General features: G+C 36.3%; 1 protein-coding gene across 3 annotated transcripts in view; it reads left to right on the top strand.

The window, feature by feature from the left end:
• AKT3 (AKT serine/threonine kinase 3) overlaps positions 1-26,872 on the top strand; it is a 151,806-nt gene that overhangs the window by 56,166 nt on the left and 68,768 nt on the right. For all 3 annotated transcript variants that reach the window (XM_051783342.1, XM_051783343.1, XM_051783344.1), the window contains one exon: positions 22,261-22,386. In XM_051783342.1, the coding sequence (XP_051639302.1) occupies positions 22,261-22,386 (126 nt within the window). The remainder of the gene's footprint in view (positions 1-22,260; positions 22,387-26,872) is intronic.

Genomic DNA, 26,872 nt, shown 5'->3' with positions numbered 1-26,872 from the left:
TAGTGGTGCTTTGTAGATATTTTGTGTTCATTGAACAGAAGGAAGCATGTGCATTCTGACAAAAAAAAATTTTAAATAATATACTTGGAGCATATTAGAATGAGTAGCTGTCTACAAGCAAGACTTCTCACCACCTGTTCTCTAATAGGACTAGAATTAAAGTTCTTGTTATTAAAAATAAATCTTGTTAGTTCCTAGGGACATTTCTGTAAAAAAGGGAAATCCTGAACATTGAAGGTTAACTATTTTTATGGTGCTATTTTGGCAATTGTCCTTGTTTTCCTATTCATGCTCAGTGTTAGATGAGTGACCTGAGATTTGTAGGGCTGTTAAGTTACTTAGTACAAACATCATCTTTTAACTGGTGACACTTTAATGATAAGTATGAACTTACCATGGGGATTGCTGAACTGAGAGGATAGTAAATTTTAAACAGGAGGCTAGAATCTTAGCTTCACTTGGGTTTAGAAATTGCAACTAGCACAATACTGAACAGGTATAGGAAAAAACCTCACCAAAGTGTAGGAAAACAGCTAATTATAGTAATTGCAGCTGGTTTCAAAGTACTTCTAACAGTTTGTGCATAATGCTTACTTGAAAGCATCAAATGGGCGCTAGTTGTGAAATAGAACACCTGTTTGTTGTTGAGCATGTGTTTATGCAGATGATTTTTGTTGTCAAAGCACCTTGATGTAGAGTAGTCCTGTTTACATTTACATTCTCCCCAAAGGATTAACAGTGTTCTCTCAATAAATTTGCAGTCTATTCTCCTCTCAAAGGCTGCTGTTTGGAGGGTGGTGTGAACGAGGCAACAAGTGCTTGCTAATCACTTGAATATACATAATTAGCGACAGTCTGGTGCACTGGAGTCTTTGTACAGCCATAGCAATACTGATTGGCAGCAGCAGATAACAATAGTCGTGGCAAGGTGCTATTTGTTGAATATTTGAAGGTGTTTTTCTTTTATATTTGCAGTAGGCATTTTGAGTTAATTGCACCATTATTCTGGAACACTCTTACTATGTTATTTTAATGTCAGAGTTAAAGATCAGTCATGTGGCCTGTTGTTCACAAAGGAATAAGACCTTTAGTAAATACTTTACTTCTTTTGAGACTAAGCTGGATTCTTTTTTCTTCCTTCGTAATTTTATGAGACTAAACTGGATTCCATTTTTTCATTATATAACCCAAAGTCAAATTGGAAAGTATGACTAAAAATTTGGGAGATGAATGTGTACGATGATACTCTTGTATTCAGCAGTGATCAGTGTTACGACTGGTTCTCTGACGGGTTCAGTACTTTAGAAAACAAACACAAAATCATTGATGATAAAAATTTATGGATAACACAGACAGTAATTAATAAATAACACTGGGAAAATTATTTGGATTGCTTCTCATGTTTGTTATGTTCAAACAAAATGTGTTTTAATATGGCAAAATGCTTAACATAATTTAACTTAAGGGAAAAAAACTAGAACAAATGGACTATGAACATCTAAAAAAATTAGATGAGTCACTGTGGATTTGGCAAGGTTAAATTGTATCAAACTAATCAAATTTTCTTTTATTGACAAGGTAGCAGTCTGTGTATAGGTTAGAAGCTTTGAACGTTGTATCTTGGATTTATTCAGGCTTCTAATATTCTGTGAATAATGTTTTTGTAAGGAAAAAAGATATACATTAGATGAAAGAACTGTGAAGTTTGTTTCTAAGAACAAAATTGCTAGAAGGCTGTGCTGAGTAATTATTAAAGGTTTGATATCAGAGTAGAAGTAAATATGGACTAGAATTTTGTTAGGCACTTTCCTGACCTCTGTCTAGGCAATACTTTCATTGATGTGGTGAGTAATAGCAAAGAGAACAGTTATTAGTATTTTGAGGTGTCTCCAAAATGAAAAGGACTGCAGGTGTGCTGGAGGATGGGATTAGAATTCAGAGTGGTATTGCTAATGTGGAGATGTGGTGTGTGTGTGAGGAGCTGGAAGCTGTTCAAGGGGAGCAAGTTTGACGTGCAGTGTAGAATCATCTACTTTACAAAGAAATTAATGGGGAAAGAGTGGCTAGGTAAGCAGCTCTTCAGAAGAAAGTCCAGTAGGTACCTTGGATCACAAACTGGATATTAATTATATCTTGCTGTTGTGAAGAAAGCAAACATATGCATGCATAAACAGTGATAGAACCTATAAGATGCATCTTTCTGCACCATTGAGCACGTAAGTTCTCAGATGGACAACTGCATCCATTTCTGAGTGATGCAGTTCAAGATCATAAAAAACTATTCAACAGAGAGTAGCAATGAGAGAGATCAGCGATTCAGGGACCTGTGAGTGAGTATGGGTTGAATGAATTGGAATTACTGAGGCTAAGTAAGAAAAGATAAGTTATAATATGATGTGTTCTTCATGTGCACAGCAGAGAGAAGAAGAAGTTTTGATTTTAAACTGTTGCAATGCAGTTTGGCTTACAAAACAGGAAACCTTTTTTTTAGTAAGCATAACATAAGAAATAGCCTACTGAGTCATACCAATGGCCCATCTAGCTCAGTATTCTGTCTGCAGCAGTGACAGAGGAGATGTTCTTTAGGGAGAGTTTGCAAGTTTGATACTTTTCTTGCCTTTCATTCTCCTTGCACTTTCCCAGTGCCCATAACTGTTGCATTAATAATGTTGGGTGGTATATCTATTTGATCTTCACTGCTGGTCTACTCTGGCCTCCAATCGGGAGGTCTGGAGACACACAATCCATAACACTGCTGCTTCCTTTGAGAACGCACGCAGGATCACCCTCGAAGAGAAAAGACAATGCAGAAAGAATCGTGTCTTGCAGATACCATCCAGGGAGTCTTTCTGCTGTGCCTTTTGCAACTGGACTTGTCTATCTTGCATTGGCCTCTTTAGCCACCAGCGTGCTTGTAGCAAATGTGGGTAGAGCCCTTCCCAAATCTTCGTTTGCGAAGCACAACCATGATGATGATGATGATGATGATATCTATGGATGTGTTTCACCAAGGGTCCTAAATATTGTATTGTGGTATTTGGTGAACAGCAGTTCTGCACTTACCTTCTGCCTTCACGATTTTGTAAACCTCAAGCTTCTCCTCTCCAAACTAATGAGCTCCTGTCATTCATTTTGTCTTGGAAAAGATGACTGCTCCATCCCCTGGATCATTTTGATTTCCTCTCTCTATCTTTTCTCACAATTCTGCTACATTCTTCCTGAGCCTTGCAGACAGGACTGTACAGGGTAATGAAGATGTGGGCACAGCAGTGTTTTCTGTATCAGCAAAATGACATCCTTTCTCTTGTTCTCAGTATCCTTTCTGACATGCCCAGCATTTTGTCAGGTTTTTTTGGCTGTTGCTGTACATGAACTTTCAATTTCATAGAGCTGTCAGTGATGAATCCAGGACTCAGCTAAAGTATAACTTGTGATTCTAAAGTAAACATTGTGAGGCATAGTTTGTGTTATTTTTTCCTAGATACATTACTTCACATGTATGTACCCAATGTTCATTTGTCACCTTTACCCACTCAGTTTTATGAGAATAGGTCCTTCTCTTCTTCTGTGCTATAGACATGGCATTTGACTATCCACTACAGTGTAATATCATCAGTAAGGTGTATGATGTCATGGATCACACCACTGTCCACGTCATTGAGGAAGATGTAATATAAAAATGATGCCAGCATGGATCACTGGGGGACCTCCTGACTCTTTCTTATGCTGACATATTTTATCATCTTCCATTTTCCTCCTTAGTTAGGCAAGCTTTTCATGCTTAATACTGATGTTTTCCCTATAATCACCTTTAACTTTTCCATTAAGACATCCAAGTGGATTTTGGTAGGTGGAGAAGGAGAGGGGGAGAAGACAGAACTATGTTATTTTCTTTTTTCATTATGGCAGCCATTTTTTGTGGCATCCTAGTATTTTCACTAGTCTCCTCCCTGTTTGTAAGGTCTTTTGAGCTAGTCCTTTGCCACATTTAAAAATTATTTTTCTTATTTTAACCTATATTTTTCTGGTAATGATGAATATTTGCATATCAGATTTAATTGGGCAGGTTTCTTCCAGTCTGGTGCTAAACCTACTTAGGAAGCTAGGAGAGGGAGAAATCTTCCACTAGAGAAGTAATATTATTTTAAATACAATTTAATAGTATCTAAAAGTAATAATAAAGTAGTTTCCATCCTGTTGGTAGATTCTGAGGGATCTCTGAACTGCTTTGGAAGAGTCTACAAAAGGTTACTGAGAAAAAAACAGCTGACTTGTCCAGGATGTAAGACACAGCACTTCTCTTGGTATTTAGGACTTTCTGCTGGAAAATGTTAAAGTTCCATGAACTGAAAATATTTGAAACTCCTTGAGTTAAATAAAGTGTTTGGGTTCTTAAATGCTTGTAATTCTTGAGAGTTTCTAGTCAAGTTATGCAGAAAATGGTTTCCTCGCAGCCTCTCAAGATGCATAGTAAGAATACAGAGAAGTAAATTAGCGTAGCGAGATGGAAATCATGAGTTCCATTCCAGTTTCTCTTTTAATATTTAATATTTAAATGAATATTTACATCTCATAAAGAAGAAAAATGATAATGTTTTCAGCATTGGAGAGAATGCCTTTAGAACATGAGATTCTGGGAGCCTATGTGGTTATTGAGGAGTATGGTATTGCCTTGCCATAAGTAAGAACCTTAGTAGGGGAACATGAGAGTTTTTTGTTGTAACAGCCTGAAACAGTAATGGAGCTCCAAGACTGAAGGTTGAATCCAGATGTATTCAGAACCAAGATGAGGTTCTGAATCTAAGAGAAAAGACTGAAAAATACTAAGGAGAGCATTTTGATACCCTCAAAACAAGACAATACATTTTGGAAGATAAGCATTAGAAAAAAATTTTGCAAGTACATGCATAATGGAAGAAAATTCTGTGGCCTGTTTCCTTGAAGAGGTCATACTGAACTGATGAGATGTTCCTGTTTGTCTTAAAATATGTGATACCATGAATAAAAATCACAAAATGTCCTATACAAATTTGCACATGAGATACGCAGATTAGCAATGAAATGTAAATTTGGTGAGAATTTGTCCAAGACTTGCTCAGAGTGTTATTCAAAGGAAACTGAAAATCCAGTTGCTCTTTGCTGAAGTCCCCTCTGACATGCTGTTTGAGAAAAACTGCATCAATATTAAAATATAAAATTACTGTAGTTCATGGTGTGTTTCATAGTCTTTCTTATCTGGGTATGCTGTTGCCACAAGTTTGGCACTTTCCTACTCTCCTATGGAAAGGGAGAGCTCTCTTACTGAATGTGGAGTGTCAGCATACCTCTTTTGCTGTGTATTTTTGTTTTCTTATTGTAATAATTTAAGCCCATTAGGCTTTTACATTCTAAGGGAAGGTACTGATTCCTAGAATTAAGTAATTTCTTAATATTGTTTTGACATGTAAAGTAAATAGAGTTGTTTAAAGTCACTGTAAGGGCACTTTCGCTAGTGTGTTTGCTGAGTTAAGAACACAAATGTTGTCTTTGAGGTGGCACAATTACAAATGTAGGGAGCTAAAGGTATTGTGCAAGTCACTGTTAATTTTTTTTCCTTAAACAAAGGCAGAAGTGTTAGTATTTTTGCACTTTCACCTAAGGAGCAAACTTGCATGAGAAATGAAACCAGGCAGCATGGCTGTTCTTTTACAGAGGGGCAACAAGAAGCTATATGTTGTTTACTTGGGTGCTTGTACAATCGACAATAGATACACATACAGCCCTCCACTTGTTACTCACATAACCAGGTCCTTTAGACAGATATCCACTGTGTCATGGCGAGAGGAGGGTTTTGAAAACAGTATCCAGAGGATGTTTTCATTTTTATATCCAATCAGATCTAATGGTATGCTGCTAATGAAAGAGGAGGTTCTGATAGAACTGTGCCTGGAACACAACACCTTGTGATGAATTTAGCAAGAATATGCCTTGCCAGTTGATGGGGTCAGTTATCTGATCTTGCAGGAAACTGCCCTATTCCTGCATTGTTTTACTCCCTCTTTTTTTACCTATTTTACCTATTGAGCTGTATGAGTGGCAGATCAGACAAGGAAGACCTGGGCAGCAGGACTGGAACAAGGAGGAGGAAGAGTTTCTCCTCAGCTGGATCAGTTGAGGTATAGTGAAAAATTGCACCTAGAATTCGCTGAGGGGTTTTACTGGAACTAGAGGAGTCTGAAAACAGACCTATTTCAGGAAAATGAGAATCTTGTATAGGACTAGAGTTTTTCTATAGCTTACTGATCATTGATCCCTTGATGTTACCTTCTGCCCCATACAGAAATGATAAGTACACTAGAGAATGGTCACATCACTGCGAAATGTTCCTCCCTTTAATCATGAATTGTCTGAAGAGAAGTTGCTGTCTGTAAACCAATAATCTTATCACTAACTTCCAGTTATTCCCTGTCAAACTGTTATCTGTTTTTACAAGATCAAGCTGTCACTGAAAACTCAATAGTCCAAAGTAGTAAGACTAAATATGCCTTATATACCCAAACTAAATAGTTTGGGTATAAAATTTAACTGAATTAAACTGTAGATGTCCAGAAGAAAAGCTTTTGTTAAAATTGTTTTAGCTGTGCTGCTGATGCTTGGTATTCTTGTGTGCACACTTGATAAACAAAAATATGGAAGACTCTTAGAGTAGATGATAAATTTTTGTCACTTCTCCCTGATGGGGGACTTGGATTCCTTGGGGAACGTCAACATGGAAAAATGCATCAGCGTTGTAACGGGCACTCATATGCAGCATGACCCCCGGAAGGCAAAGCAGCGTTTTTACCTCTCGGGATTAACAAACATGTGGCAGCTTTAGTACTGCTGTTTGGTAGTCAGGTGATAGACTGGCCATATGTCCTCATACCTCATTCTGGCATGAGATTTTTTTTTTCTTCCCTCTTTGGAATTTGAAATAAAAGCATAGCTTTATTCTGTTGTCATTTCTTCCAGTTCTTATGTCACAGGCATGACATTTTCAAAGATGTTTTAAGAGGTTCTATACCTGAGTTTTTCACACTGGAAGTCTTTATTAGAAAGACTTCTTTCTTTGTTTGGTTATCTTTACTGGGGACATATAAGAAATGGTTGTAGAACATAGAAAGAAGCTTAAGTGTATAGTTAGGCTCTAAATAGGAATATGAACGGTTAAGAGATCTTTGGGCACCTATGCAGCTCAAATCCCTTCCCAAGTACAGCTTGGTCATTTTGACGGTGCCATGTTGCCAAATTGCACTAGGAAAAAAGAAAGAAAAGTGGGTTTTTTTCCAGACAATTAAAACCAGCATTGAAGTGATCAAGAGTCCTCATCTCTGTCTCTAGGGTTTGGATCAGTGATGTGAGGGTTCCTTAACATGAAAAAAAATTGTTTAATAGTTAGTGTTTTGCAGTGGGGGGAAATAGAAGGTATTACTGGTTTTGAAGAATCACAAAATTAAAAGATTCAATTTAAAAGTAACTGCAAGCTTGGAGATATTGTGTTTTCTGTCTTTTAGTACTTTATCCCTGGCATTTTAGTATGCTGAGGGGGTAATTTGTAGTTCATTTAAAGCAAATTAGAAAATGCGAGTGTTACATCAGTGTTATGAAAACATTAACATTGAAGGCTGAAGGAAGCATAAAGTAAGAATTTCCCCTCACTCTTACATGGGTTTCTATGTCCATTACAGATCAGATCCTTATATTTCAGCTATTTAGGTTTTACCTAATTTGTTATTTTTAAAGGGATTTTCAGCCACGATTCTTAAGGAATTATCTAATTCTTTAAAAATAAAAACAAAACACACAACTACCTCTAATCTAATAAATGTTTTGATTAAAATGGACATTTCTGAACTTTCTGCAGACAATATCCGCTCAGATGTGACAGCGTTTGTGACATCACCTGTACAGACTTTCAAAAGGCTTTTGAAGTCAGTGTTGTCAGTTTCCATTTTTGTTTTTATTAATTAGAGAATTGTGCTATTTATTTTCTAGAGGAAAAAGAGTTCACTAAAAGCATATCAAATTTGTTTACCTAATTAAATGGAAATGCAAATACATTTTTTTTTGTAAATTACAGTTGTTTATTGGTCCTTGTTATTTTGGTGTCACAAATGTTAAATATTTGGTGCCGGTTAATTATTGTATGTATAATCAGAATTTCAGAAAGGCCAAATGTAGGAGAAGATAATCAGTGTTTTCTCTTGTATGAAATTTGACTTCTGCATTGAATAAACCAATTGTAGAGTTTGCTGAGATCTATTTAAGGTCTTCCTATAAGTTGTTAGATGATTTTGGAGGCTAAGTCATTAAACACTTTTCAGTAGTTCAGATTAGGAAAAAATGGTATGCTAATAGCAGAGAAACCACAAGATCTGTGTCTGTTAGTGGAAAAATAGTAGCAAACTTCATCCTGAGCTTGGTTAGATAAATTTTTGTCTTATGCAGGTCAGTCATCTTTCAGTTCTGTCTTCTGGCTGGAATTTGGGGGTCGTATTTTATAGCTGTGTTTTAAAAGTTTATAAAGTGACTGAAAATGATGCAAAAATTTTTTGCCAATAAAACTGCAGGGTTGAGAATTTTGCATTTTTGCTTATCAGTCAAGCTTTCTTTTAATTAAGAGGACTGGAAAAACTTGAAGCAAAGGACTTCTTAACACCTCATTTGCCTGAATATTTATTACAATTGTAAGATAAGAAAATACTGCAAATTAAAATACTGTAAAATATGTATATTAAAATTGAATTGTATTATGATTTCTGTGTGAATTATGAGCTGTTTTATTAATTTTAAGGCAGTGAAAACTTTTAGAAATACGTAGAATTCTGAGATTAAAAATGAGTTGGTGGTTTTGTTTGTTTGTTTTTTTACTTCTATTACTTTAATTATAGTCTGTTGTTCTTATCTTCTTGTCACTACCTTGGTGTGGGACATATTGCATGACTAACTCAAAATATCAATTTATATTAGGATCTCTAAGTTGGTAAGATTTTGTAGTATTATTAAATTGTAATAACTATTAAAAAAATACATGTAAAAGTATTGTATTTCTAGCTTTTCAAATTGTGAATTTTAAGTGATTTTTCAGTTATTTGCCACAAGGATTTGTATACGTTCCTTACAGTTTACGTATTTTTTGTCTCTAATTTTTGTATACATGAGTAAAGTAAATGACAGAATATATTCTGACATATGTCTCAGGATTTGTTTTGGTTGTATAGAATATGGAATTGTATTAGGAAAATTCTTAGTTTAATATTTTGTCAGAACTATCATGACATCATTGCTTAGAGATGCAGTTGATCTTAGAAACTTGAATCACTTGAACCTGATTTTCTAACTTGACCGGAAAACAGGAATTGCACTCACAAGGCAGTCTGATTAGTCAGTAGTTAATCTTGCCTAAGTTTGTGTTGATGCCCCTTCTCCCTTGCATCTTTCTTGCCCCCAGCCAATTACTCTGTATCTTTCCTTTGTGCCGATACTGGCAGCACAATGACCTGAAATTGTTTTGATCTGATCACAACCTATCTTCTTGGAGTGTGCTTTTCATAGACCTGTCTCAGCTGTATGGGTGCCAGTGCTGATGCAGTGGAGTGGGACGTGAGACACACTGCATGCTTCCTTCACAAGTGTTCCTCACCTCCCCAAATGGACTGTGCTGCTAGTAGATTGTCTTTAAAGTGAACCAAAGTGTCCAAGGACTGAGACTTTCATTCACCATTAATTCTTCCTGGCTAGTACCAGATTTGTACTAGGACAAAAAATGCATAGCAAGTAAGGGCAGAACATGCCTGTGTTGAATGTTTACTCCAATTTCTTGAATGTGAGATTTTAATTTTTCAAATAAAGTGCTCATGCAAGTTTGGAGATGTCTCGCAGCATTCAAAGAGAGGCTGACTTTTTCTAAAGGTGCTAGTAGGGTCCAGTGCTGAATTAATGGGAGAGTGGCTGGCATTGCCATGGCTCAAAGCTCTAGTTACATGGCGATGTTACAGAATTCAACTAGAACTGTGGATGCAGAATGTTTGAAAATCTTTTCCTGAATTTTTCTGAAAGTGTGTTCCTGTGAAATGACTGATACTCTACTATTGGCCATTTGCGTTGTTAAACCCTTTTGTTGTAGTCCTTCCTTTGAAAGTGAATCCTAATCCAGTCTTTCCTCACTCTGTTTCTCTCTAACTCTGCTTACTACTGTGTTGAGTGTGTGTTTTGTCTTGAAAGCTCTTCTGTTCTCATGTCATTTTTTAAAAATATAGTTATCAAAACTGTAATTGATTTGTTTATCTTGGAATAATAATATTTATAGTATTCCTAGAATTCTGTAACTTTATAAATGAGAACATTTTTCTTTTTTTGCAGTACTGCATACTTAAACTGAGGTTATACTAATTGTTTTTAGTGGTTAACTTAGAACTACACAATGTATGAGCATTTTAGGTTATTCCTGTAACTGTTTATTAATTCAACTAATTCTTCACTGTATTTCATCTGGTGTTTCTCAGCTCACTGGCATAGCTTTGCCACTCTGAAATTCTTCCCTTTCTTAATAAACTTGAATAGTTTTACTGTCCTGCAGTATATGTAGTGGTGATTCTAGATCATTGCTGTATATATTAATTAAAAGTGTTCCTAACAGAGAACTGTAGAGCTTCATGGGCTGAAATTTGAAAATTTGACTGTTCTATTTTGGTTTCCTCCTTTTACCCAGTTTCCTTTCTCTGTTTGACTCTACCACACGACTTTTTTCACTCACACAATTAGTTTCTTTAAACTTATTAAAAGCTTTTAAACAAGATGAAATAAATTGTGTCAGTCTCTATCCATTTTATTTTCTTGGTGTTCTTAAAGATAGCCCATATGATGGACATAGTTTTTCTACTCAAAAGCAGTCCTGCTTTGTTTATCTTATGTCGGTTTGTGTTATTTAAATGTGTGATTAAAAACAGAATTATACACAGTTTTCTTCAATTGCCATCCAACCGGCTGACTTGAAAAGTTCAGGTTCTTTCTAAGCTTTTTTTTTTTATTATTTTTAATCTTGAGGGATTGGGTGTAATTCTCCATTTAGAATCCTTCAGTTGAACTGTTAACAGTGAAGGATAACTGTTTTTTGCCGGTAGTTTTTACCTTCCTTTACAATTTCTGAGTAACTGTGGATGTATTCTGCCTAGTTCCATTCTTTAGTACTTACCACTCTGCTCCAGTACCTCCTTTTTGATCTAGAGTGACTGAAAGTATTTGTCTCTTACCTGAAGCAGATTCTGTTGTTCTCTTATGAGGTAAAAACGAAGGGAAAGAAACCATTCTGATTCTTTGCAAGTACATTATGCTCAGCTGCAGACTTCATTTTGTGTCTGAGTAATTTTTCACAAAATTTTCATCTTTCGTTCTGTTTGAGTTTTGTATTTTCCCTGCTTGGAAGTTTACTACATCTTATTTTCTGAAAGCAGTACTTTAAGATTTGATAATTTTCCCATTGAACTACAGTGTTTCTTTTATGTAAGGAAACCTAAATTCTTCCATCTCCACTCAACTGATTCCTTATCTTCTGTGATTCCATGATGATATAATTATATGAACAGGGTTAAAAGCTGGAAGCATGTGGTAAAGAGCAAGCAGATCCTGAGGGCTGGGCGGTATATTTTCCAAATTTTGCAGGTCCTTATGAACAAAGCATTTGGTTTGCTAACAAAAACATTGCAAAATATGATCCGGGATGAAAATGGGGGGTTAAGGTGGGGGAGTGGATTTGAAGTCTTTGTTTCCTGTGCCTCATGTCGAAGTTCGGTTTCACCTGTATTTATGGAGTAGTTTCTTTCCCAAATGTGATGGAAGTGAAGTATTTTGTGGTTACTCTTAAATGGTTCTTGAATTAATTCCTCTATACTGCATTGGATGGAAAGAAGAATACTTCCCACTCGTATTTTAGTGCCAACAGTATCAAGGAATATTAGTGTCAAAAAATAATTCCTCTGAACTTCATTATGTGTGATATTTAGCCAGTTTGAGAGAAATAAAAAAATCCTTGAAGTGGACACTATTTAAATTTGGGGGCATGGGATTTTCTGCAATTAACTGGTTTGCTATGTTAGGCCAATATATTAAGCTCAGGCAGTTTTGCTGCTAATTACACACAACTTCTCTGGAGTATCAGATATTCAGATCCATTTTATGAATATGGTAGGGAGAATAACAACTGTAAAACAAAGCACTGTGCATGTAAGTGACTGTTAGCGTGTATTTCAGAAGGGATAAATGCTCACCATATGGTACAATTACTGTGTCCAAGTTTTCAAATTAGCTTCTCTCATCCTCCTTATTACTGTCTTTAAAAAGAGAGGAAAAAAACCCAACATGATTTATCTACTCTGCAGCAGAACTCTTGACGCAAAACAGCAGCCCAGTTCTGTCCAGTTTTTTTTTCCTAGCATAATAGAGGCTGTCGGACTTTTTTATACTAATTACTGTGTGAGCCTCAGATGAACCCCCTTCAATTCACAGGGCTTTGTTAAGGGAGGAGCTGTCAATGTGTCTGCCCGTTTGCAGCTGTGCTGTGGCTTTAGCTTGCTTAACATTATGCTGCTTTTTAGACTTGACAGAAGGGATTTTTTTTTTTTTTTTTTTTTTTATTAAGGCAAAGCAGCCTTGTAGCGAAATGGTTTAAGCAGCTGCATTGTGGGGAAGCACAAAGAAGTTATTATTGTGTCTGTTTAGGGGGGTCGGATGGAGGGGGGAGATATTCGGCTGCTGTTGATGCCGATTGTTGACTTGCCATCTGCCAGATAGGGAGAAGAAAAAAATGACAGCTCCAGCAGGGTGTTCAAGAGGTTGTTTGGAGAGACGCATAAACATGTGCAGATGTCGAACTGAATAATGGCAAGAACTTGAGACGGTTTATGATGCTGCTGTTGTGTGTGCATATACAGAATGAATGTATGTGGAGATTTGGTTAGGAGGAGGGTATGTATTAATTATCATTGTCCCCCACCGCCTTCTTTACTTCTGTTAATTAGTTCAGGAGTTTAATATCTTCCCTCCCTCCGTTGTTTATTCCTAAAAAGAGCCTTTTCTCGTGGGGAAGAAAACTTTTGATTTCTCCATGTGGTGGGTTTTAAAAAAACAAAACAACGACTTAACAAATTTGGTACTTGTGGAAGTAGAAAGAGTAATGCAGTTATTTCAGTCTCAAACGTTCGGGGGACAGGTGCTTTACAAGTTCTTACATAGCTTTGTCTGTCTGCCTCAAGAGTAGTAGGTTGCATACCCCTACTTCTGCATCCTGAGCTTTTCTTATGCGGAAAGTGCCAATTGGTGATTGTCTAGTATTATAGAGTAGGCAAGTAAATGCTAGGGGTTAGAATGAGATTAGCAACTAATTTTCTCTTTCACTTGATCTTATTTTCAGTTCTTTCTCTGAAGGCAAGGCGCTGGTCAGGTATAACTTATATTTTCCTGTTTGACAGTTGCACATAAAATAAATTTGGATCACTCTCTAGGAATACATTCTTCTTTCTTCCACTAAAATCCTTTCTTATTTCTTGTTCAGTGATTTCTGGTCATGATGAGTTTCCAGTATAATGTGAAAGAAATGTGAGAAAGGATATAAATAGGGGGAAATTAAGTTAGCCCCAGAAGGGCTAAACAAAAGCACTGTTGTCCAGGTGATCTCTTACTTTAAAGATAAAAATGAAAACTTTTAAAATAATTACTTTTTTTTCTCTAATATTATGTGACATTCAGCATTCAGATATCTGTATTGAACTGAAAAATGGAAAATTAAATAGTGGTTGAAGCCAGTGTGGCTATGGATTGCAGTCATGTCTTCCAGTTATCAGCACATTTTAGGGTTTTTTGGTCAGTCACACCGTGACTTAAATATTATTGAAATGAACCTAACCACTGCTTCCCACCAAGTCCTCACCAAAAGTGAAGGAACCCCTTTTTATTGTATCTTCCATCCTAGGTCTAATAAGCATCTGTAGGTCATTGGTAACAATAACTACTGATGGGAGCATGTGCTGTGCCTTTCTATTGTCACTGTGGCAGAGTGGAAGATGTCCATTTTGGATTATGTCAATTTTAACTGAAAATTCAGGTGTGTCTGCTTCCTACCCAAGTACCAATTTCTGCATCTGAGTCTAGACAGAGGTCACCAGCACTGCAGATTGAGATTTGCTTTTTACCTGTTGCGTTGTTGGTCCTTCTTCACAGAATTGTGGTGTTTGTCACTACTGGTGCGAAGCTCGGTTACTCTGGGTAGTGCTGCATTGTTGTATATCATGAAGCATTTCCTGCAACCCAAAAGATCTCCTGGTGTGTACAGCAGTAGTGGGGCTGTTTCAGCTCAAGCAGTTTGAGGAATCTGTATATCTTGTACTGATTCTTTGCAAGTGATGCAGCCTAAGCGACAAAGCAAAAAGGTTGACTTCAGCGATGTGCTTGATGAAGAAACGTAGGTGAATGGTGTTGGTGCTGGCTTTTTTGGCACCTGGCAAGATTTGAGGCTAAGAGCACACCTAGTGACAAGGAGAAAGTTCAGAGGAGCTATTTTAAAATTGTTGCAATGTGTCGGTTCTAGAAGAGAGACAGTTTGCTTTGTGAAAACATGCTAGCAAGTGTACAAGTTTTAAGGGGTGAAAAGTCACATAATTTTGACAACGCATTAATCTGTTAAAGAAACTCAGCTGAATGGTAATGCTATTGTCAAATTTATCATACTCCTTTGCAAACAATGGAAATTTTGAAATTCCTAGTGTAAACTAGTGTTAACTGTCTTAGAAAATTTTGTATGTAGATAGTATTAAGAGGATGTTTAATTCACCTTGGCTACATGTAAAAAGCATTTATATTTTAATCATCTGATTTAATACATTTTTACCAAGTACATGAATTTAAATTTTTGCTGCTGTAGCTGAATGTCTCATTCACTGTAATTTATAGATAAATATTAGTATACTCGTCCTACTCTTTAAAATATTTTCAAAATCTAAAAAAGATCCTTTGGTCTACTAGCACTTGATAAAACCAGAAGAAAGGAAAGTAGTATTTTTTCTGGTATACAAAATACCACTTGATACTGATAGCCTTGTATAAAAAAAATTACAAATATTTAAAATTACTAAGAACAGTAAGGTTTTAGCTATAAAAAAAATACGTGACACAATATTTCAAAATTTTTTTGCATTTACCACAAGTACAGCTCAACACTATTAAAAAATAAAAAGCTGCTCTGAGAAGCAGCTAAAAAATGTAGCATTTTTGGGCTTTTATGCTATAAAACCCTGTGCAAGAGAGAAATTTAGAAAATGTGAACACTGTCTCTAAATGTTTCCAGAATACAGACCTTGGTTTTCCATTCCTGAATCGCAGGCATATTTAGAAAATATTGATCTCCTTTGTTGCTCAGGGATGCTGATGCAATACAGGACTCTGTTATTCCAGACAGCATGTGGTAATATCAACTGCTATTTAATTTATTTATTGTTCTAATTCTTATCCTTCAAGAATGAAAGGGAAGGGAGAGTGATGTTGAAACTGGCAAGTTTTTCTTCCTGTTGGCTCAAAATGGGCATGGTAAAGGTCAATTCTCAATTTGTCAGGATGTCAGCTAGCTCAGTATTTCTGGTATGATTTTTTAAAAGGACAAAATTTCGTGCATGTGAAAATGAACATTTATTTTCCATGAGATGCCAAAACACATCAGTAATTTTGAATGGATATTGTAGATGCCCAGTTTGAAAACTGCATTTACGTTTGAATAGTGATATGTCTCTGTTATTGAATATTTTTCTCTAGATTTTTTTTTGCATATTTTAGAGAAAAGATTATTAATGCAACAGAAAAGGGTTGAATAAACAGCAGGAGCTGAAGTACTGCTGCATTTATACAAGATAGGGCAGTGACTGATTCTAGCAAAATGAAAAAGCCATGGTGGCTGGTCATTTGAACCCTAGAACCCTGGAACATGTGTGTAGGTTACATTCACAACTTGGGGGGAAGGAAACCCCTGAAGTAGAGCAGGGAAAATTTTTCCATTGAGGAAATTGGTTCTCCCCATCGCTTTAGCTGCGGAGGTGCACCTGAGACCATGGAGAGCTGCCTCCATGTCTTCGCCCTGACTGCACTTCTCTGCTTGGGAGAAATCTTCTTTCCTAGTAGGACCCCTTCTCTTTGGTCACTGCTTAGTACTGCCTCAGGAACAAAGAATCTACCATTTGCCAGCTCTGTGGTGCATCTTGTCTGGCGTGGAGGGCAGAGAGTTGTCCCTGCTTTCCTTTCCCCTTGCTCAGCTGAACCACTTCTAGAGCTCATACCCGAGGCTACTCGCTGCCTTCTGCAGAATATTAACATCTGTGTGGTTTTCACTGGTTTCTGCCCACATACCTATAAATAGGTGAACATAAAGTGACCAGTCTTACTGATAACTGTGCTGGATCATTGCAATGTCGTGCACAGTGAAAGGCACTCAAACTTTCTCACATAAACTTTCCAATTTGCAAGAAACTTTATGGAAACCTAGCTGTGGTATAAGCCAATGCCCACACGTAGCATGAAATGTTTCCTATTTCTCAGTTGGGACTGGAAAAATTAATTTGAGTAATGTAAGTACAGATGTGCTCAAAATGTCTTTCAGCATTACTGGGAACTGTGGGAAAACAGTTAGTATAAATAAATGATCGCTGTCTCACTGTAAGAGAGAATCAGAAAGTGTTAGTTCCAAATTCTGCTTTTCTTTGAACTACCAGCAAAGACTTGGGAGAGGGTATGTGATAAAAATGCCTTTTAAAACACTAAAGCATGTTAGAAAAAATCAATTTAATTTAATTTTTTGACATGTAATAAGATTTTGTAAAATATTTTATATGATGTATGATTACACATTTACATTAGATTGAAGGACATATCAAATTATGAGGACAGGTATACTTTCTAATTTTTTTAAACATTTATTTTATTTTTTACAGTAGCATATTTCTTATATTGAAATTAGAAGTAAGTAAATATTCTAGGAGAAGTGCTTTACATTTACTTAGTGTCTACTGACTTAATCAAATAGTCTGCTGATGCTTCCAATCGTGCGTTAGGTAACACTGCCCTCAGAGGGCCAAGGTAAGGAAATTCAATCTCAAAACCACTGGCATTACTACTGATAATTTCATTTGACCTGACATTAATTACAGTTGGTTCTTTTAAAGAAAAATTGCATATGGATGTTTTATTGACTTTTAAATTATTTTGTTTAATGGTCTTAGATAAAGTCATGTTTTTTCCTCTCTGTTTATTAAATGTTATTGTAGGGAGTTTGATTTAACAAAAAAGAAGGGAAAGCAATATTTGTGTATTATTTCTATTAAAACCATTTAAATAAATTGGTGAAACAGACAAGAGGCAGAATTTTGGTGTGTTCTTGGTGGGGTTTTTTTTGGTTTGATTTTTTTTGTTGGTTTTTTTTTTTGTTGGTTTTTTTTTTCCCCTTAAATCTCACTTATGTCTGTGTGGCAGCTGTTGCTTCTTTAAAGGAAACAAGTTTTTGAACTCAGGTTTCTGTTGCTTATCAGCACTGTATATTAAAGACATTTCCTTCACACCTCTGAAACCATTTACATATTGAAAAATGTAGATGTTTTGCAAAAGTGATTATTTTAAAAAATACATTTTTAATAACAAGACTAATTTTAAATTACAGATTAATTTTTCAATAGTGGCTAAATTTCCATATGCTTAAGGATTACAAGTGGTGAGGCTAACAATAGCAACTGTCAAATCTGAGGTGAAAAATAAGTGTGAAAAGAGAGTTTGAGTTCTGAGGTGAAGTAAAAAAATTACAAACTTTGAGTGGCACATTTGTCTAACAAGGATTTTTTTTGACTACTCATATGATTTCTTAGAAAGCTCTTGTTTCTGAAGCTCTTCAGCAGTATCGAAACTACCAACATTGCATCGCTGGAATAAACATAGTTTGTGAAATGTCCTGAAGGCAGGATTCTTGTTACTGTCTGCCAAAGGCAGAAAAAAAAAAATCATTAAGGCTGCAGTACAGGGGCGAATAAAGAGGCAACCGTGAGGGTCATGTTCTAAACAAACCTTCATTAAGCATTCTTTGTTACTGTTGTTAGCCAGTGTATTATTAAATACAACGTTAATTAAAGAGTTGCGTGTTACGAGGGTGCTTTTTGCATGAAGATCAGATTGCATTTTCATGTGCTTCAGGAATATACTGCTGTGTTCATCTTCTGCGTGTATTCTCTCGGTAGTTATTAAAAAAACAGACCCCAAAACCATAAAATTGATTATAAATTTGTGCTTTGTGTCTGCATATGTATTTATTTTCTGTATGTATCAGCGAGATACATATTCTAGTGCCACTTTTCTCAAGTAGCTTTAAAAACTTTGCCTAGAATTAAAATGATGTAGGAATTACTTGGTTTTCTTTGCTGCAGTGGTTGCAATTAGAAACCTCTTCTTACTGTCTAATAAACAGATCCTAAAAGAACGTGTTTTTCAACTTAGAAGGGTATAAATTTAGGCAAAATAATAATTTAACTTACATTAACTCAGCAGGAAGCAGGGTACAAACCTATTAATTCTCTATGGCAGATTCACTGCTTTTTTAAGTACTGCAGCTCCATTTCATTAAATTGTCAGGATATCTTGTGGTTTGGTTAGCCTGCTTGGACTTATCCTTTCCCATGGAATTTTTTTTCACTTGAATTAATGAATTTCAAATGTAAATCTCCTCTAGTTTTCTTGTGTTGAGATATTTAACAAACATACACTCCAAATATCTTCAAAGTGATTGAATATTACTCATACCAAAAAATGTACTTTTTTTTTTTTTAATGTGGAGCTACTCAGTTAGAAGACATGGAAGTTTTTCCTTTTCAAATACTCTGCTTTGCTCTAGCATTTTTTTTAATGGAGTATTTCTTTCAAGGAAGTTCAGTAAGCACATGTCTGTTCAGAAGTATGGACTAAAATGATTTTCTGTCTTTAGGCAGATTATGTAGAAGGAATGCAGTTATAAGAGAGCATCTAGAGTGCATTCGAGAGCCATTAAACCACTTGAGCAGCTAAGTGAACTGTTCACTGATACCACCGTTTACTTTAGTCTTCAAAAGTGTTACCGATTTGTTAATTAAATTACAAAATAAATGTAGGGCAGATGATAAATATTCAAGTATAGGGCTTGGAGAGGGATTGGAATATTGGTCATTTCAAGACAAAATTAGGAGTTTTATGTGTGTGTGTTTATACAGATGTCTTGAAAAAGCAGTCTGACCATCATTAATATCGGGAAACTGTTTAGAAGAAATATTCCTTAAAGAAACATGTCTATGAAAGAAACATATGGATCCTTATGAAGCCATACTACTTTACAATTGCTTTTAAATTGCTTTTAAATTGCTTTTTCTATGTCTAGCTATAGTTTGCAGAGCAAAGACAGAGGTACAGCTGTTCTCATGGTTAAACTGGTACTTACCTGTCCTATGATTAGCTTTTGTTGAAAGTTGCTAACTCTCTTCAGAGGAACTTGGAAGTGCTAGTCATACTCTTCTAATGTTTTTTCTCCAGGCAGAACATCAGGCACATAACTCTATAGATGATCAGAAATCTGTTTGGTTTTCTGGTTAAGAGACTCTGCATTTGGCTGCTAGTAGATACTCCATCTAAAGTGTTGGCCCAAACAGTGAAGAGGGAGTAAGTGATCAGAGAAGTGTGTGCTGGGTCTCTAAGGATACCTGTTAGAATGGTCTCCTTTTCTATAGGTTTAGTCCTGGAGAGTGTATGTAAGTAAACAAAGGCTTCTGTTCTTTTCTGAGTGACTAATAAGTGTACTTCCCCTATCACCCTTGAGTCTTGAGTCAAGTCTGCTTATCTCCCTTTCCAGTTTGTTCCTTGCAGAAAGGAGGACTCTCTTTGAAACCTGGTTGACTGCTTTGGGCATGTTGATACTGTCTCCATGCTGTCCTCAAATTCATCAGTGTGTTTAGCTGCCTGCCTACATAGAAGTTAACCCACCTTATAGCTAAGAGTAAGATCTTGATAGATTGTAAACCCAGCAACTGGCACTTTCTCTCATAAACAGTCACTTACTCTTACAATGAAATGAGGTATCATTTATTAGGAAAATACAGAAGATTCTCTTTATCATCTCTTTTACAAAGAAACTAGGATATTAATATTTTTAAAACTTATATTGGATGATCTGATATGTAAGGTTTTGTTTTGGCTTCAACTTTTGAGTCCATGCAGATTTCAGCAAATTTGTTGCAAGACATATTTTAAATAGTTCTAAAATATGAGTCATACCTTTACTTAGGCCTATGATTATTTCATTTTCAAGTATTCAGCAAACTTAATTTAAGAAGTATTTACCTTTTTATGTAATGCTAATGTAGTTTGCATTGTTGGTATTAAAGTTACATATTTGTTTTCCTATACTGCACTTGCATTTCTTCTTCAACTTACAAAGTATCTCATACCTGTTTGTTTTGGTTTGGTTTTTATTGCATGCTCTCTTGTTAGCTGGGATTTCCCATTGTGAAATCAGTTCAGAGTGGCAGTGTCAGTAGAGATGTTCACAGTCCAGCTAGTACCAGAGGTCTGAGATAAAGCTCTGCATCAATACAAATGTAACTAGTGCTATATCTGCTCTATTCATTTTGTGATCAAATTAAGTCACACTTTGACTTTTCAATTCTTTCTAGTTACATGAAAATGCCTATATAAAAAACTCAAGCAGGTACCCTGCTATCTAGAAGCAGGACTAAATAGGAAGTTTTCCTGCTGAGGGCCAGGTAACATAAGCCAGCCTGAATAGTCCAGTGTTAGTTTTTCTTCTCTTTCCTCTTCTCCGTCTCCTATTGCAACCCCCCTTCTCTGCTTAAATACATGTTGAAAATCAGAAATGTTAGTGGCTGCAGTTAGATTTTTTTTTTTAGGCTATGGGTATAGTCAAAATCCTTACAAGCTGTGATCACGTTCATCAAGGCCATACCAGTGATTCCCATGTGGAACTTCAGTGACAATTAGTTGATTGCTGTGATGGAAAGGTGAAGATGCGATTAATGAATGTTTAGATGACCCTTTAATGAAGTAAGCTCCATGTTAGGTGGATGTAAACTTCCTTCTGACTTTTGAATTGCCTAAAAGCTACGTAGCTAGAGCTAACAGGGTGCTGAGGTGGTAAACAGCACTAACTGTCTGGGGCTTAGCACAGGACCAGTGCAGCCCCTGGAATGGTTCATTCAGAGCATTTTGCAAATGATAAGTCCTAGGTGTGATTGGAGATTCTGCATTGTTAATACACTTTCTTCTTAAAATTTTCACTTGTATAATGATGAAACAGTGACTTATTTTAAATAAGTCCTCATTGTTTACTCTGCAGAGTATATAGAAAACAAAGATGGGGAAAATTGGGCAAATCTAAAGTAGCCTGTACTTAACTGAGTAACTGCACTCTAAAACTGAAACTGTTGGTGGGATTTTGGTGTGGTATTGTAAAGTATAATAGAATGAAAGAGATTTTTTTTCCCTTAATAGCAAATAAGTAGCATTAATTAAGCTATTGTCTTTGTGTTCTGTATGTTTCTGATCCTAAATACCTCATAGCTTGCAGAATCTTCTGCTTAGCCTGGGGTAGGGGGAAGATGGAGATGGTAGGTTTATTGCTGGAATTATCTCTTGGAAGGTAATTGGCTTCTACTTATTTTTTTTATTCCTTTTGCTCTCAGTTACATTTGTTAAGTGTATTTTATTTAGGTTTTTCAATTACCCTCAATTTTCTTGTATTTGCTTAGTGTATGTTTTGAGGAAATTAATGACTTTTGCATTGGCTTAGCAGGGTAAATGTTCTACCTTATAGTAGTTTAGATTTCACTTGGTTATCAAAAGTCAAGCTGAAGTGCTTATTTTTTTTCTGAAAAAAATCTGAATTGTTTATAGGTGTAAAGATGTAGGATTTTTCAAAGAGTGTAGTGTGATTAAATTTAGAATTATGGAATATTACTATACTGTACTTGTAGCTTCTTATTCCAGAGGTATCGTTGTACAGTCCAGGCTTACCATTGCAATTCAACTTTCTCTTCTTTTGGTGGGAGTTAAGGTTTTCTCTGTAAATGGAAAACATCTTAAAAGATTTTGGTATAACTAATGTTAGACACTGATATGTTTATGTTTTTTGATATTCAAGTTTAGGTTTTTTCTACAATACTAATGAACATTTTTTTTCTACTTTAGGAGAATATATAAAAAACTGGCGGCCAAGATATTTCCTGCTAAAGACAGATGGCTCTTTCATAGGCTATAAGGAGAAGCCCCAGGATGTGGATCTGCCATATCCACTCAACAACTTTTCTGTGGCAAGTACGTATTTCCAGTACTTATTCTCTCAGCATATTGACAGATTATCTGCTATATATTGCTTCATGTATAGTTCAGAATTTATTGATAACACTGCAAGTTTTTTGCTATGTGCCATACTAGTGCACCACTAATTTTACCTCCACCTCTACAAGATATCTTTGCAATAGCATAAAAGATTTTATCATGGGTTGGGTTTTGAATGTTTTTGGAAATCTAAGTTCTCATTTTTGTGCGTGTGTGTCTGAAGTGTCTGTAAATAACAATGACATTTGACAAATGATTGTCGTAAGAAGAAAATTCCTAGAAAGATCATTGACCTCTTCTCTCTTTTTCATTGGTATCTCTGAATTCGCTTGAAAACTCTAATTAGAAAATTATCTAGACTGTCAAATGACGCAAAATCATGCTAAGTTATTTTTCTCTTGGATAATCAGGTAATCAGCTCTCCAGCCTTGTTAATCAGTAATTTCAAGCAATCAGACAATTTGCATATATATTAACAAAGCTACAAAGTGTGTATCTGTTGGATAAAGTGAAGATTACTTGTTTTCCAAGAATGTTTCTAAAAGACAAATCTGTAGGGTTTTTTTATCTGGCAGAATGAGATTCATAGAAGGGTGTTTGTGAATAGAAATGGAAGTATTTGAGGAGCCAAATTAAGGGGACAAAAAAATCTCCCGGAGTATGAGTTGCAGATATCACACATAGAAGCTTTCAGAGGAACACTAGAAAATTTACCCAATTTCTTTTAAAATTGTATTAAGGTACTGTAATACAGTAAGTGGCAGTGTTTAGTTTTATAGAGGTGTCTAGGAGCTGCAAGAGTATGTGTATTTACGGAAAGGGTTCCCTTCATCTGCATTGTTGAAGATGGAACAAATGCTACTGGGACTGAATTTTCCTATTTTCTTGATAAAATTGTTCTTGAGATTGATTCAGCCTTTGTGTATACAAAGTAATTTGTGTATTTTATTTGGTAAGAAAATAATCTCATGCTCCAAGTGCGTGTCTCGTCTCACAACCAGAGGAGGAAAACTTTGCATATTCTGATTGTAGTATAATTCTTAAAAATGATATTGAGTGTGCAAACCTTCTAATAGTATTAGAGGCTCACTTTGCCTTGTTGCTATTCAGCATAAAAGCAGTGATGTCATTAAGTTGTTCATATGAGTAGGTATTGACTAGGACATAAGTCATTATTCCTTAGTTATTGCTCTGCATATTCTCACTACTCTTTTATGCAGTTAGTAGTTTTCTAGGTACCTTTTCCCTAGTGTGGAGCTGAAAGACTATTTGTAGAAACACAGTGGGGTTTTTTTGTCCTGCTTTACCATGTTCTTCATTGCATGTCCTATCTTCCCTTGCTACAGCAACTAAAAGGGTGATCCAAATGGTAGTTCTGCTAAGCAAAGAAATACATAATTAGCAATTAGTTCCAGTGTGTTTATACTGTTGTCGGTGTTGGTTGGGAGTTTTTTGGTACCTAGAGGTCATGTTATGTGATTCTAGTATTAGAATGCTGTCCTTGAACTTTGCCTTACTGTAAATGGAAAGATTTTATATTGTTTTCCAAAATGACATCATCACCACCTCCACTGCTTCCCTCTCCCTCTCCCCTCCTCCCACTCCTCCCCCCGCAAAAATCCTTTCTGAAACTAGCAAGTCCCGTAGGTCTGACTCTAAGGCAATGCAAGCTAAAGGAACAAGCATGCAATATTAATTGAAAAAAATACAATTTTGATAAGCAAGATGACTTTTTCTGTTTTCTGGCAGGAAAAGGAGTAATTTTATCAGAAATGATTGCTGATCAGTGCAAGAATAGGGAGATGTATCACTCAGAATCTCATGAAATTGAATGAAGTGCCTATGTAGAATTCACAGGATGAAAAGCAAAACAGTATGGTATTGCACTCTAAATTGTAAGGGACTGTAAATTTTTCATCAGCTATTTTATCTGTCTGAAGATGAGATCATCAGTAGGGCAAACAAACAAACAAACAGAATTGTTATATGAATGAATCACATCTCATGGGAAGTACCTGGTAAATGTCAAGAACTGGTCTCATGGCCTCTGATCCAAGAGTTCCTGAGCTGCTGCCGTAGGTTTGTGGCCACAAGCAGTGCAACATATTTTTCCTGTAATAGTGAAGTACGTTTTTCATAAATTACTAGCCAGGCAGATGGAGTGTGAGATCACTGTTAATACCATCTTGATTAGGTTGGCAGGGACTTAAAGATATGTCTTTACAGTCCTATCTTCACGTAATCTTTGTAGCTATCTGTAAAGTGAGAATGTGGTCTCAGTCTACTTTTTGCTCTCCAGATGATAGACATCTTTGGCTCTTGCTTGCAGCTTGTTATTTAAGCAGAAAAGGCCAAGGCTGCAGTATTATTTTCATAGTACTGTTGGAGTTAAACACTTGAAAGTTTGCACAGCTCTGCTTTGTATGATACTTGTTCTGTAGTTTAAAACTTTTATAACCAGCTCTGTCGAGCTAATTACTTCCGTTATATAAATATTTTCCCCCCAGTGTCCACTGCCTTCCACTCCCGTGACATGAGCTTTACTTTTGCAAAAGTAAGTTTCTTTCCAAGCCACTGTATCATTTCTCCTAGTGTGGCTCCCTAAAGTTCTGCACCTGAGCATTACCCTTTCCCTGCTGTTGTGTCATCTGTGTACGCTGTTGGGAATGACAAGAAGGCTGGAGAGTGAAGTTATTTTACATACTACTAACAGTGCTTTCAGTAATAAATGTGTCTTTGCTAATAAAGCCTTTCTCAGGGGATGGTGTTTTGTCATAGGATGTAGTGTTTGTTCAGAGACCATTCCTTTTCCTTGGAGTGTTTTGTGAGGAAATGTGGGGGGAAGGCATTTGGAGGTGGGTGCATAAACAGATAGACACTTCACTTAGAGAGAAACTGAGGCAGCACACATCCTTCAGTGCAGTGGAACCACATGGGCCTATAATGGAGGTGAGGGATCTCTCCTCCTTAGAGCACTGAAGATGAAACAGAGTTGACTGAAGGATGCAACAGAGTGGGGCCGGGTGGAGCTGAGCCCCAGGGAAGGATGCAGGACTGCCCTCAGGTGTCCTGAATGGACTTTACTCTCCCGACCTCAGGTGCACATGGAAGGCAGCAATGTGCACTCCACACTGCATCTTGGACCTGCTGCAAGACTGCAGGGGTGAACAAATCAGCCAGATCTGGTGACACTGGATAGTGTTTAGGAATCTCTCTGGCTCTTCTCCTGTGGAGCCAGCCAATTTTACACCAAACAGAACTGCCGCCTTTTAAATGGGAGATGAGTGAGCTGTGTATTTGAAGTATGCTGTTAGTCCCTTAATGCTCACGCCCTGACACTGAGACTCACAAAAAGCTGTGCCGTGGTATGTAACCATGCACTTGAAGATAAATGAAGGCGGTGTAATTACACTGGGGGGAAGTTCATTGTGAAAACTTAAAACCAGTTGATACTGGTTTTCAGGGATAAATTCAGAAGTGTGAGCTTACTTGAATTGGCTGGTTCAAAATCAGTTCAGCTCTTTTCAGGTAGAGAGAAGCAGTTGCGAGTAATCAAGCTGCTGTAGCTTAAACAGATACTCCTGATTGACTGAGTCACGGTAACTGTGTGGGTGTGCATTTCTAGCCCACTTCAACTGCAAAATAAAATATGTTAATTTAAATTGCTTCTGCTTAGGCATTTATGCAGTCAGAACCAGTTTAAAAATACTTTGGCTTCAATTAAAAAAAACCAAACAACAAAATCCCATCAAAAAACCCCAGTGTGGCCTCCTAACACTGTTTTCAGCTGGTCCACTGTTGTGTAAGTGGAATCAATGCTGCCTTGTGTAAACTGCTTTGGTCTTTGATCGTCATCGTTATTTGGGAAAGCAGAATGGGGAAGAGTTCTACTTCAGTTCTACTTAAGGAACATGTGTGACTTTACTGATCAAAAAAAAATACTTCTCACATACACAATGAGTATGTAGGTAATCACGTAGCACATTTGGGATGAAGTATCTCTAAGAATTGGCCCTTTGCCTTCATTTTGATCTTTATGTGTGGAATAATTGAGAAGAGCTGTATCCCTTCTCAGTGGCCTTTGAGCTTTGGCCAAAAATGATGTCACCTGGAATTTCTTTCCTATCTTGAAAGATAGTGCTTTCTAAGCACTCTGTGGTACAGCTACCAGTTTTCTTGTCTTTGGAAAAAAAAAGCAAATTTTAGTTATCATGAGAAGGTAAAATTTTATAAACTTCCCTTTATTTTATTTTCTCTGCAGAAGTGATTATTGATTTACCTTGGCTATTGTAAAAGGAGAATCTGTGCTACTTTTTCCTAGTCTTAATGTTTCAGTGGACCAGAGACGAGATTTTATTATTTTTGGGATTTAAATATCTTCAAAACATGAAAATTGAAAGGTTTCAGGGGAATAATGTTAAGAGTTTAAAGAGTTCTGAAGACATTCTTTAAAGAAATAGGA

This window comes from Manacus candei, unplaced genomic scaffold (assembly GCF_025592945.1).
Source record: "Manacus candei isolate 608988 ecotype Guabito, Panama unplaced genomic scaffold, ASM2559294v1 h1tg000017l, whole genome shotgun sequence".
In the NCBI taxonomy this organism is placed as follows: Eukaryota; Metazoa; Chordata; class Aves; order Passeriformes; family Pipridae; genus Manacus; species Manacus candei.
Note: the sequence above shows the minus strand (reverse complement) of the source record. Positions and strands in the feature narration are given on the sequence as shown.